The sequence below is a fragment of the Trachurus japonicus genome, chromosome 4, assembly GCF_045865225.1.
Source record: "Trachurus japonicus isolate A0001 chromosome 4, Traja_1.0".
NCBI classification, from domain to species: Eukaryota; Metazoa; Chordata; class Actinopteri; order Carangiformes; family Carangidae; genus Trachurus; species Trachurus japonicus.
In genome coordinates, this window is record NC_140910.1 from 16,681,503 (window position 1) to 16,694,802 (window position 13,300).

Below are 13,300 nucleotides of genomic sequence, written 5' to 3' on the forward strand. Positions count from 1 at the left end.
CCAGACAGTGCTTTTTAGACAATGACCCATGTCAGATATGTTTTCCAGTTTGTTGGATAAATATAATGTAAAATCCAATCTCTCTTTTAGAGCCCAGTCTAGTCATATCAAAATATTCCTTAAACTTTTAAAAATACAATTATGTCTTTACTGAGACTTTTCTTATCGGAGCCTTAAAGCATTTGACCTTTGTAGACATATTCACTGTCTAAATGCCCATACTCTTCAATGGCTTACCCCAGCGCTGCCAGACTGACCAGCAATTCAAGCAAAACGTTAAAACAAGTCACAGTAAGGCCTGGTCCATGTGTTTCTCCAAGAAAGGTAATCTCTCTAACACACAGAGTGTAATATCAAGTGCTTGTCACAGAACAGTTTAAAAACAGCAGCCAAGGCACAAAACAAAGTACAGTAGAGCAAACCGTAACAAAAACCTCGTTGAGAAATCATGCTGCCTGTTGTAATGTTTAAAGTAGAAAACAAAACACGCACACATGCACACACGCACACACGCACTCACGCACACACGCACACACATACACACAATTTAAGTCCATATTTCTATGAGTAGTACATTTTTTTCTCTAAAGGCATCAATTCATCATCATCAGTGTCTTCACTACAAGGACATGTTCTTCTCTGTGCACCAGGGGGCAGCACATCTCTTCTAAAGAGCTGATCATAAACACAACTGACTGAATCAAATCACAGAAAAATATATGCAATAATATAAACTTTTGAATTCCTAATGAACCTTTATGCATTTCTGCCACAGATTAAAACAATGTAAAAATTACCTGTTGAGTAAACGGCTCATAAAAATAGTCTATAAAGAGGTTTGTCAACAGATTTACTACAATCAATGTTTTTTTTTTAATAGTCTCTGTACAATCAGCCATACTGTGTGGATGCAAAGCTGAATTACTACCTCATTCTAGCTTTAATTTCCTCTGTTTAAAATATATTATTTTAATATATTATAACACATATTAGGTAACAGCTTGATCCTGTATAAAAACATTTAGCCTAGTAGCCTAGTTTAGTTATTTTGGTGACCAAAGAAAGGGTAAATGAATTATAGCACAGTTTCTATCCTTAGATATTTACAGACACACTATACAATGAAAACAAACAGCATAAATAACAAACAAAACATACATGTGAGGGGATTTTTACTGTCTCCTTGCCAATTCATTTTTCCCAATATGGAGTGGAGACAGTAGTGATGGCATTTCTTCCTAATCTAACGCTGGGGATGCAGATTTACAATCATCTGTACTTCTTCACACTTTTTTTGGGATCTGAAATCATCAATGGACCATGTTGGGTGGACAAAAAGCCGCATGAGTGTAGCATTATGTCAGAAATAAGATCATCTCCATATTTTAATTCCAGTGAGGCTTGGCAGAAGAGGAATGGGGCTCCTCCACTATCTGGTTTTGGGCAGTCTGCTGTTCATATTCCTCTGGTTGGTCAGGTTGTTCAGGACACAGTTGTTAGCCAGTGATGCTAGCTTGGAGTTAATTGAACCCTTCCTTTGCTCCCAGCTGCATTCGTCCTCTTCCTCCTCAGGCTGCTCTTCCTCTTCATCATCATCCACCTCACTCTCCTCATCGCTGCGTTCATCACGCTCAACCTATGGAGCACAATTAAAGAAAATGATCAATTTTGTGACCCCAACCTACGTAATTTGCTAGGTGGACAATATACTCCTCTTACCTTGCCCATGAACACAAACTTGTAGACCATGCGTAGGATGAGATATGCCCAGAAGATGTGCAGAGCTTGCAGGATTAGCAGCAGGGCGTTGAAGAAATAATAACCAAAGAAGGGCTGGAAGAATTCGAGAGACACCACGAGGGTTGTGTGGATCACTCTGGAAAACAAACACAATAGGACACACTCAGGTTTGATCCAGACTAGTGGCCTTCAACTCCTGAAAAAGCTATCTCTCTCCAATAGCAACTCTTTGCCAGAACCTGTGACAGTTCAGGTCTCAGCCAAGATATGAAGTTATTGTGAGAGAGAGAAAGAGAGAGAGAGAGAGAATATGAGACACAACTGGGTGCCTGAGGACAACAGAGTAGATCCTTTACAGGTCAAATAAAACATTTGTACAGCCCGCAGGGGCTACAAAAACATGACCGTGGGTGTTACAGTACAAAACACAGTGAATTTGGACTTGCTGTATAATTGCTAGGATACATATTCCCAAACCAAGTGATCACAGAATAAACAATGCGAACATGTTTGACAGTTTGAGATAATATACGATGTGACATGTTTTGTTGAGATTCCAACATCTGGTAACACAAAATCAAATCCAACTGTGGATTTTTTTAAGGCTGATATACAGATGTGATGTGAATATTCTGTGAAATAGCGAGTATCTGTTGATTGCCAGTCCGTAAAAGATAAACACATAACATAAACAGCTTAATATGGTTTTAATCAATAACCCTGACCAATAAGGTGAATCTTATACTGTAGTAGACTAATCAACATGTCAGTGCCTTCTGGTGGACAAACTGTGTAACAGTCTATCACTGTTTCTAAATTACCTCAAACCTACAGTAGTGTGACATTTCTGCATGTTGGTCACTTCTCAGGTCAGGAAACATGAGCACCAACACCAAGGTGTCTACTCTGCACAAAGCTGAAATCAGCTGATATTATACCATACCTGCCAGGAAACACCACCAGCCTTGTGACAAGGAAGACAAGAGCAAAGATGACAAAGAGCGAGTCACACGTCTTCGTCCAACTGGCGTAATGGAACAGCTTAGCAGACTTAAATGAGAAAAGCAGAGATATAATATAATTCCTTGTTAGTCAATAACTATTGCACAAAAGGTGAAAAAAACACTCTTCAGGTTGTATCTATTTGAAGCACTATCAACAGTCAATCTCTGGGTATGACAAAAAAGTGCTGTTGAGATGGCAATGCAAACTTTGATTAAAGCAAATGTACGGTATCAAGATCAAGCTTTTAGCTCCTGCACTCTCTTCCTGCCTGCTTATACTACATACCCTGATAATTCTACCAATCTTGATTTGTGGTAATAGTAGTATGACATTCGCTCCACTATCAAATTTTTAATGGAGATATTCAAGCAATGGAACAAGGAAAACATACTTTAATGTTGTTGTCTAACCTGAGGTTGAAATTCTAGTAGCAACAAGAAGCTACAAAAGGAAAATCAAAGCTTTGTCTCCACAATTGGATGCTCATTGTTTGAATGTGTTACTTATTATATAATCAGTGCCTGGACATAGATGAATGCATTGAGGCAATTGAGTTCAGAATAGACTCTCAAAGACCACAATGTGATTAACGTCAACTCAGACACATACACCTATATGGAGCTGCAGGTTGAGTGTCTCTATATTACTTCTGACAGAGGCTAGATGACACCCAGTCTTGCTTAACGTCATATGACTTGCACATATTTCCTGCTCACAATCTTGTTTTTCAGATGTTATCAGCGAAAAGTGACATCCGGGAAAATCTGACGACAATGGACCCATTGTCTTGCAGGGGCAGAAGCAGGCAAGAATTATTTTTTTACTACCACAAAGGGTAGTTGTTATTTTTACGGTAGACTGTCACACTTTTTGTGTACAGTAGTTCATACAAGACACAGGGGTACAATATGTTAACTTCTGCAATAAATATACAATGGCTGTATTCAATTCAAGTTCCCATTGTGCAATGGGTTCTGGCCTGTCTAACGCTGAGCATGAGGTGTGGTGTTTTACCTCAAGAAGGAAGTCAGAGGAGTCATGCACCAGCATCACCAGAGTGCCAACTCTCACATAGTTGGCGCAGTAGGAGAAACCAACAAGGAAGAGGGTGGCAATGTGATGAATTACCTGCTCCTTGAAATCCTGGAAGACACACACAGACCACACAGCATGAGGAGAACGTACAGAGGCCTATCCCTGACGTCAGCATCTCTCGGTCTATGGTGCGGGACAGCCGGATTTACATGTTGTCTGCACTAATGTGCTGCTGTGTCTCAAGCTCAAATATCTTTGATCAGCAGTTTTGAAGCTTCTTGTGAATCACACAAAACCACCGTACTTTTTTGTACAAGCCTCGGGGAACCGCCTAAAGAAGCAGAGGCTGCAACAACATTTCGAATGGCTTTCTTCTATGTTGAAAAATACATTTTAATAATACAGCAAAGCGTAGCTGAACATTTTGTTTCTTTCAATAGGACTGAATCAAGAGTTTCTATCAAGTTTTTATTCCAGTGAATTTTACAGAATGTGCCAAGTCTCTTATGAGAGATTAAACATTCTGCCAAACTCAATTTTAAAATGAAAGCAAACATTAAGTAGGCCTACACAAAGTTATGATGTAATGGCAGATAATCCCATGCATAATCCGCATTAAGTATAAACATGCAAGAGAAAAACACGGTTTGTATTACACTGTGCAAAGCACTAGGACTAAGAATGTGAGTGATGATATTCAGCTTATGGGGTTTTGGCCATTTGAGTACAAGTTCACATCTCAGGCACAGGAAATGAAGACGAAACCACCGGCAAAGCAACAGGGTGTTACTGAGGTTTTAGGTTAGAGTGTGAATAATAGGCTTGTACGAAATCACACTCACTTTTCGCTTGACATCCACAGAGACACACATGAGCAGCGACAGATAGAAACCCATTTCCAGGATGTAATACCAGTAATGAGCCTCGGCCACGGGCTGAAAACAAAAAGAGAGAGGAAGAGAGAAACAATGGGTGAAAATTTCCATCATCCTGTTTAACCAAGGAGCCTCACACTTTACAGTAGATGTAATCTGAAGCTTTTACAGCAAAGCATAACACATTTTGCGAAATTGGCCTGGAAACAAAAATGTATGTTTTGTTCAGCTATATGTCATTCAAAAGCTAAAATATTAGACTGAGCTGTTACTGCAGACTGACTTTGCTGCCTCCTGCAGGTGCCGTAGTGTTTCAAAAGCTCTGCATTGTAATATAAGAACTTTCCTCACAATTCCCTAAAGAACATAAGAACAAAAGTGTCACTCCTCTTTCTAAAACAGGAAGTGTTTTTAAATCAAGGGAAAATGGCAAAGTGCTATCTTAAGTCAAAACACTTCTTACAGAGCACACAGTGCTCAAAGTTTGCAGTAACACAATGAAAGGAAGTTGACTGAGGTATTTAACCCCTAAAAACACATCCTTTCTCTCTCTGAGAGACCACAAGACCTCCGTAAAGGCAAAAAGGTCAGCAGCAGCATTGCCTGCAGGGGCTGTAATCACTCAAACTGCAGATAGAGAGATGTGTGGCTCTGCATTTTTTCCCACTGTGTTCTCTGTTCGTGGTCATGACCCCATGAAGAAGGGCTGGCTCCCCTGGAGGAATGCCGACCTGCATGCATGCCTAACTGTCATCGGCTCAGAGAAATACGTTTTCTGACTCTGTGTTATAAAATAAAATAAAAAAGGAAATCTGGACAGACAAAAGCACTCAGGCCAGCTATAGAGAAAATAAAGGAATCAAGATGAAAGTTAGTGGGTGGGTGGAGTGTGCTGACCAGTCTGTTACAAACCCAAAGTCTAGCTGTGGCCAATTTTATTTTACAGAGACTAAAGACTTTCTGTTGTCCACTCCCAGCTATTGTTTTTCCCTCTCACTTTTTGTTATCGTGTGCCCATATTGCACATGACACAAGACTGATAATATTTTGCACTTCACTGATCACTGATTGAGTCAAAGGTGTTTGTAAAATTCTTGTTTTGTCTGGACAAAGAAAACTAGTTACTTCATAAATTTGAGAAGCTGGCTCAACCAAATTGTTGACATTATTGCTTGATCAATGAATAATACTGACTCATTCATTCATTCCTTCATTTATTACTTGTATGAAAACTTCCATTTAATGGTGTTTCTTGCTCACCTGTTTGGGATATCCCCTCCAACACTCTCTGTGATCCCACATCCATGGAGTCTGGAATATAGAGGAAACAGACATTATTTAAACCTTGAAAACAAAGAGAGGGTAGTACACAATGTAACGATGAAAGCATTTAGGACTGTGAAATATATAAGTATGCAAAACTAATTCCAAGTTATACCATTTCTATTCATACATATTATATTATTTACTACAAGTGGCAAGTGCAATCCAATACATGTCTTTCTACATGTCTCATGTCTATCTGTAATATGAAGAGCAAGTGACCAATAGACTTACATTAATTAATGAGCCAAGCCCTGCCGTGAATGCTACAAGGTAGAAGACAAACCGCCAACTGCACAGATAAAAACAAACACCATCATTTGTTAGAGGGTTTGGTGAAAATGATGAGGAACAAGTAGAAAATAAATACCCAGATGAAAAGATGTTTATTTCTGTTTTAAACACACAAATGTGTGTGAATGTGTAAACAACTCTGACAGCAGGCAATTTACACACTGATGACAAACTATGCAACAGCAAGAGAAATCCTGTATCAGCAGACCAGATCAGTAAACTTCAGAAATTGCTCAGTTGTTGCTGTTTAGCTTGGGCCAAATCTAATCTTCACAATTTGAGTTAAAAAAAAACATGAAAAAAAAAACAAAAAACAACTCACGAGGCCTCACAGAACTTTTTGGTGTTGCTAGGTCGGTCCTGGTTCCTTCTGTGTCTGAACCAGGTCTGGATTTTTCTCTGTGACAGTCCACACTGCTTCTCCAAGCTCATCAACTCACTCTGAACAAACACAAGCACAGACACAGGTTTACACACAAAATATGGGTGCACTGCACACATTCAAAATTAGTCTTAATTTTGCACTTTTTAAATTAATTAGAGTGAATATTGCTTCATCACTTGGCAAAGCTACTGGCCTGAGCACTTTACTGATCTGCTCAACAGTTGTATTACAACTCCCTTACGGGAGACTATAAATAAGAAACACCATAACAGAACAAAAATAGGAAGGTGCCCGTGCACAGCAGAAGTCAAGGCAAAAGTATTTTATTTATTTAACCTTTATTTAACCAGGCAAGCAAATTAAGAACAAAATTCTTATTTTCAAGTATAACCATGTAAAGAAAAAACACACGTATTGTGGCTACATACTGCATACTGACAGACATAAATTGAACAATTTGTATTGCATCTATTAACATGGATGGCCTCTACAGTACTAAATGTGTTTAATCTAACCATTTGTTTTGTGGTGATGAGCTTGTAATGTGATAACTGTTGTTCCCTGCTCTCTCTTTCTGCACCCTCCTACATAGCAAAGGGTTATGTTACTGTTGAAAAAGTCAAGTGGGACTGAGTGGGACTTAATTACAACAGTGAGTTGTTGTGATCTAGGGAAACACAACAACACACACCCAGTCTTATTTAGCTGACAACGTGAAGCACTCTCTTTGTGTTTTGTTATAAAAGAATGGAATTAGGGGACCAACAATAGTGCTTGCAATGCATGCACAACCCACAAACCCCTACTACTTTGTCTATTCCCTCAGGTGTCTGCAGCCTGACATTTACATGGCAGAACACCAGGAACATCACACAGGTGCTTCTGCAAGTCTAGGCCACATGGGAAAAAGAAGAGGTGTAAATAAGCCAGGGTACTTGAATATACAAGCATGCATGCACGCACAAGTCAAGTCATGTCTTGCCGTTACAGGTGCACTTTTGCTTTTACTCACAGTGTCACAGTATTAAACCAAAGCAAGGTGGAGAACTGCCATGTGAACCTTGATTTCTCTGTTACTTGTTCACACCTATTCACTAATTATAGGGAGGGAATACTACGATGTGTACAAAGGAACTGTTGTAATGATCTGCTATTGTCGGATTTAGCTTAACTTTTCTATGGAGTTCTAATTAGCAGTTTCACAATTGATTATTGGTAACCATGAGCATGGTGGTCCAGCATTGAACAAAAATATATTTTTCTCTCACTACGATGTGAACATGAATTGTGCAATTAATAATTATTGTTAGTGCAATTAGTATATTAGTGCAATATACAAATCATAGGAGTTGCACAAATTGCATGAACTACAGATGTTCAATAAAGGTACAAGTTGAATTGTTAGCACCATAAGCATTGTAGTGCGCAACCTGAAAGTCTATATTCTATGGATGTAAAGTTGTTTCCAGGGAAAATCAAATGAAAGCCACAAACTCAATTCAAATTATATAATGGTAATACCTGTAAAAAATAACTGCAATATGATTGTTTTTTTTTTTTTTTGCATATTGTGCAGCCCTTCTGATAGGTATTACTACAGATAACACTGTGCTAGTTATACTTGTGCACTTCACATCCACCTCTTCCACTCTCTGCATTTGGGTTTGCAAATATATGCAAACGTCCATATGCCTGCATTAGTAGACCATGCACAGTCCTTTAATGCTCCTGACTTTTACAGACACAGTAGTCTTTGTCAGGCATGAGGCATTTGTTGAAAACTGACATTAAGCTTTATGTCTGCACAGTGTAAATGTGGAGACATGCACCGGTTGGATATGGGGGACCTGCTTCAGTTGTATCAAAGGTTGTATGGTCACATTCATAATTGATGAGATACAGTAACATCAAGGATCACTATATTAAGATGAATCTAGCAAATAATGGTTCTTAAAAATGCTGCATAAACAGCTGTATTATTAGTGAACTAAAACCATGTGCCATCATATTTATAATAGTAAATGCTTTTGTAAATGTTTTTTTTTTAGTAACATTCACATTGTCCTTTGTTTTTATTAGCAATTCGATAACTAGCCTTTTGGCCAACTCTGATGTGTTTACAGTGATGATTATTGAGGTGCTCTGACATTGAGGTGCTCTGACACTGCTCTGACACTGAGGTGCTCTGACACTGCAAATGAGTACAATAATACATTTATTTTGCTTTGCTTTACGGTCAATTCAAGCAATGATTCTATGAGAATAATATTGGCCAAAGTAAATGGTCTGCAACAGTAAGCAGGTCCTGAATTATGTCTGCAGGCTACACAAAGCTTATGGCTGCATGTACAAGGTAGTAATAGCAGGTGCATGGGGGCTGAATAGGATTTGGAAATATCTTGTTTGAAATTGAGATGTTTTAGTCATCTGCAAAAACTGGGAAGAGACAGAAAGAAATACAAACTTGCGATGGTTGCCGACTGTTCTGTTTGTAGAAGGCTTCCAACTTCGGGATGGAAGTGGCTCGAATCCGAATGCGATCTTTCACACCTAGGTACTTGCTGAATGGGAGAGCGATGAGCCTGAGAGGATGGAGAATTGGAGAGAAAAGGAAAGCTTACCGGTAAATGTATTTTCTACATCACCTTTAGTCTCATATTCCACTCAATTATAATCAAGTGACTAGAGAGCTGACATCAACAGCTGTCGGGATCCTATGGGATCCAACTACAGCACAATACAGCGTAATGAGACGACAGCTCATTAGAAAGCTCCAAATAGGCTGTAGTGCCACTCCCATGGGAGTTTGGTGACATTTGGTCAGACAGATTATGCCATTAGCTGATATGGCATCAAGAGACTTTCGATCTGCATGTGTGTGTCTGGCAGAGAGTTGGAGACAGACGGAGCACCAGTGAAGACAATGTGAATGTATAAGCACAGGTGAGATGTTTTGATAAGAATGTGTGTGTGTGGTTTGCAGGTGCATATTCACGTGTGTAACTCTATCTGACAGATAATCATGCTGAAGTGGGCAGGGAGGGGACAGATCAGAGAGAATGAGAAGGTCAGGGCAGCTTTACACAGAGACACACAGTCTCTGGTTACAGGTTCATGTAACCAGAACGCAGACAAACAACCTCCCACACCCCTACTGTACCTCAACTCAGGAAAACAGCTGTGGTCGGGGACGATCGAATGAAAACACACCTTTTCACCTTCCAGCTGACTGACAGCTCCTCCTCACATGTAACAAACACCTCCCAGCTGTCTAGCACAACAACTAACAGACACAACACAGTGATGCCCACATCTACAACACACACACACAGGTGCATACTGGTATTCGGCATATGTCATTATCCACTCACCCCTGACTGCTACCAATACATGTAATGTTACTACTATTACTCCAACTAATAAATACCTGATGAAGGTATGAATACAGCACATGCCCCTGAGCTCGCACTGTTCGCCATTAGCACAGATAATGTAGTAGCTGATAAGCAAAAGCATGCAAAGACAAGTCTATCTGTACGTCCATCGTGCGTCTGTGTATCCCGTCGTCGTCATTCCAGATTCCTGTTCTGTTACCAGCAAAACTAGATAAGTGTGGAGTCAAGCTGATGGTGAAGTTTGCTCTCGACAGCAGCCACGTTTTTAGGCATCAGCTTACGGTCATGCACCTCTGAGCCTAAAGAAAACCTCAATGTTATCAACTGAGAGAGCTGGGAAAGCATTTATTTTAAACAATTGATTCTATTCATGAAGGCACAGGACACTCTGTACACTGTAAAAGACCGTAGAAGTGTCCCCATGTGTAATGTCCAATAACTTACATATTGTGTAATGTTTTTTAATACACCACTATGATTTACATCCTGACACTAGTGCAATAGAGTGGTGAAGTAAAAATGTTGTAAACATCTTTGAAGAATGAACCATGAAGTGCTCGTTCATGATAAAGGAAGCATTTCAAACTATAATATATTGCTTACATACAGTACTACCTTAATAAAACTTTGAATTAATGATGTTCAGTGTCACAAAAGATGCCTAATAGATCTTGTTCAAATATCTAAAATCCAGACACACCAGATATGCTAAAATGTCAAAATCTAACGATAAGATCCAAGTTCCTCTTGTCTTCAACACAAGGGTGTTTTGACCTTTTCCACAAAGTCTCTAGATACTTCAGCAGCAGTATTCTTATAATAAGCACTACTGGGAATTTACATTAGTTTTCCCATCTGTCTTCTTACCCCGTGAGCACCCAGTTATACCTCCATAAAATGGTTCAGAGGCTGCTTGTTTTTCCAGCAATTAGCACAGTAAATCAGCTCAGCACCAGGAACCGTCAAACATTAGGAAGTTAACCTTCCCTATGCCCACATCAGCTATGAGGAAACCACTACCGTCATGGCCAAGTGACAGTTATCATTATCAGTCTTTTCATCAAGCACACACACAAACACACGCACTCTACATTTTTTTTTAATGTCCAGTCAAGTTCTGGGAGGAGAGCTTTCACATTGTCAGCAGTTAAAACATCCTACTCATGATGCCTGCCTTCCACCAATCTCCCCCCTCCATCTTCTGGGAGCACTAATGAAGGCCAGAGGAGCCATTATTCTGTGCCACACAAGCAGCTTTGCAGGCAGCATACCAGCCAGTCAGTCAGACAGCACAATTTCCCCTTGACAGTAAGGCAAGAGGAAATTGTAGTAAATGAGACACAGTGTTTTAAACATTTGCTTTCACCTGGGCAACAGATATAAACAACATCCCCATCACCATGCTTCAACGTTTTTCTGCCCATGCTCGGCTTACCATAAACACTCCCAACTTACTGCTCCAGTGATTCAAGCACAGTTGAAGTCAAAGTTAATGAAAACAGTGAAAATCCCGCATGTTCAATTTCATGGTCCAGCTGTGATGGGAGGCAGGTGCGTCTCACCTCTCAAAGACATATCTGAGGGCTATAAAGGCGACGGCCAGCGGCAAGGTGTAGATGAGATCCCTGGGTAGAGGTAAGTGGCCGTCCTCCTCCTTGATCTTGATGTCCCGCCAGTCGATACCAGGAGGGAGCCAGTACTTCTCCTGCCATAGCCAATCATTTACCAGGGCCTCCATCCTGAGGATAGGAGAATAACAGTGCTCAATGTATGTGTTTGCTGGACTCCAAAGCAGATCTGTGCTCTTAAAACATTAATGCCTTATTCTTATTCATGTCAAACAGCAGCTGAGATGCCCATTAGATGACACACAGAGGAAACAAAGTAGCATCTTTCTTTTGCATTCACACTTCATAAATGAACTGTTCCAAGATGTTTAAAGTTGGATTCATCCGCAGGTTCTTAACTTGCTCAATTCATTATTGGCCTTTGACATTTTAATCCCCCACAGGCCAAGGTGACGCCTTCAAAATCCTTGTTTTATCCAGATCCCACAGATACTGCTTGTTTTTCCTTTAATGATCCCATCATAATAGTTGCAGCTCAACTTTCTGTCAGTGAACTGATTAATTAATGATCATCCCAGCTTTGAACCACCCATGGTTATTGATGTGCCATTGCAACATAACATCCCAAATCCTCCAGCCAAGCTTCGTGGGCTACTATCCAAGCATTAGTCACTGCATGTATCCCGAAATCGCATGCTCATAGCAGGTGGGTTAGACTCTACATGTTCCCATAACAGCTGCTTCCAATGGCGTCACATTGATTGGCATATTGATTACAGTGGGCAGAGCATGATGCTGTTACTTCCAAGCCTGCAAGCTGCAACCCGCAAGACCAAATCAAAACACCGATGCGATCAACCGACAGACACTCCGCTACTTCTCTACAGACACCAACAAGATTTAGGTTCCTCATTAAAAACCATCCAGTACATTAGGCTACAGCAGTGATGATAAAGCCATGAAGTGTGGCAGCAGCGAGCAGGGATGGAATCCCACCTCTCACATCCCGCTACAGCCTGAAGCTGATCAGCCCCATCCTATACCCCCCCCCCCCCAGCCTACAGTGTCTTATTCTAAACGCACAGAAAGCCTGAAGGAAAAGAAACCCCTTCACCAGCCTCTCACTGTTCACCCATAGCAGAAGACAAGTGCGACGTTGCGGTTACCTGTCCGCGCTCCTGTTATGCTGATGGGACGCGTATGCAGCGGCAATATGGAGAGGAGGAGCGTGTTTGACGCAACCTGCTCCTGCTGAGGGCGGAGAGAGTGAGGGAGCGAGAGAGAGAGAGAGAGAGAGAGAGAGAGAGAGAGAGAGAGAGGCGCTGTCATCATTTTCATCATCATCATCACCACCACCACAATCAGCTCACTGCATGAGATACGCATATGGTCCAAAACATGTTCCATGTGTAAAAACAGCATCCTACTGCAGATAAATGAGAATGGGTGCAGTTACAGCCTAATAATCATATATATATACTGAATCAGTTATGGGACATCAATATTTACAAATAATAATGAAAACCTATGTCAAAAACATCTCACCAAGTTTGCTTGTTGAGTTTTGTCATTGAACTCTAGGATGTAGCATTACATAACAAATGGGCATTACACTGAACTAATATGCACATAACAGAAGAAATCTCTTCACTGTGTCTTTAATATTCTGTTAATGACAAT

At 40.3% G+C, this 13,300-nt stretch overlaps 1 protein-coding gene across 2 annotated transcripts; it reads right to left on the reverse strand.

Moving 5' to 3' along the window:
- Positions 1-1,107: 1,107 nt before the first annotated feature.
- cers4a (ceramide synthase 4a) lies at positions 1,108-12,963 on the reverse strand. Of its 2 annotated transcripts, none has more exons than XM_085774383.1 (11): positions 12,787-12,963; positions 11,615-11,791; positions 9,122-9,239; positions 6,595-6,713; positions 6,213-6,270; positions 5,916-5,966; positions 4,623-4,715; positions 3,760-3,888; positions 2,684-2,790; positions 1,720-1,876; positions 1,108-1,636 (listed from the first exon to the last, which is right to left on the reverse strand). In XM_085774383.1, the coding sequence occupies exons 2-11, from the start codon at positions 11,788-11,790 to the stop codon at positions 1,430-1,432; spliced, it is 1,215 nt and encodes a 404-aa protein (XP_085630509.1). In that variant the 5' UTR covers position 11,791; positions 12,787-12,963; the 3' UTR covers positions 1,108-1,429. The 2 variants fall into 2 exon arrangements, with proteins under 2 accessions (XP_085630509.1, XP_085630510.1); XM_085774384.1 differs by having other exon boundaries at positions 12,617-12,805.
- Between the last annotated feature and the right edge of the window lie 337 nt (positions 12,964-13,300).

Coding starts and splice junctions, on each gene's coding strand:
- cers4a (XM_085774383.1), bottom strand. CDS start 11,790: ATGGAGGCCCTGGTAAATGATTGGCTATGGCAGGAGAAGTACTGGCTC. Junction 9,240..11,614: donor CTCAGATATGTCTTTGAGAG/GTGAGACGCACC, acceptor CCATCCTCTCAG/GCTCATCGCTCTCCCATTCA. Junction 6,271..6,594: donor AAAAAGTTCTGTGAGGCCTC/GTGAGTTGTTTT, acceptor TTATCTGTGCAG/TTGGCGGTTTGTCTTCTACC.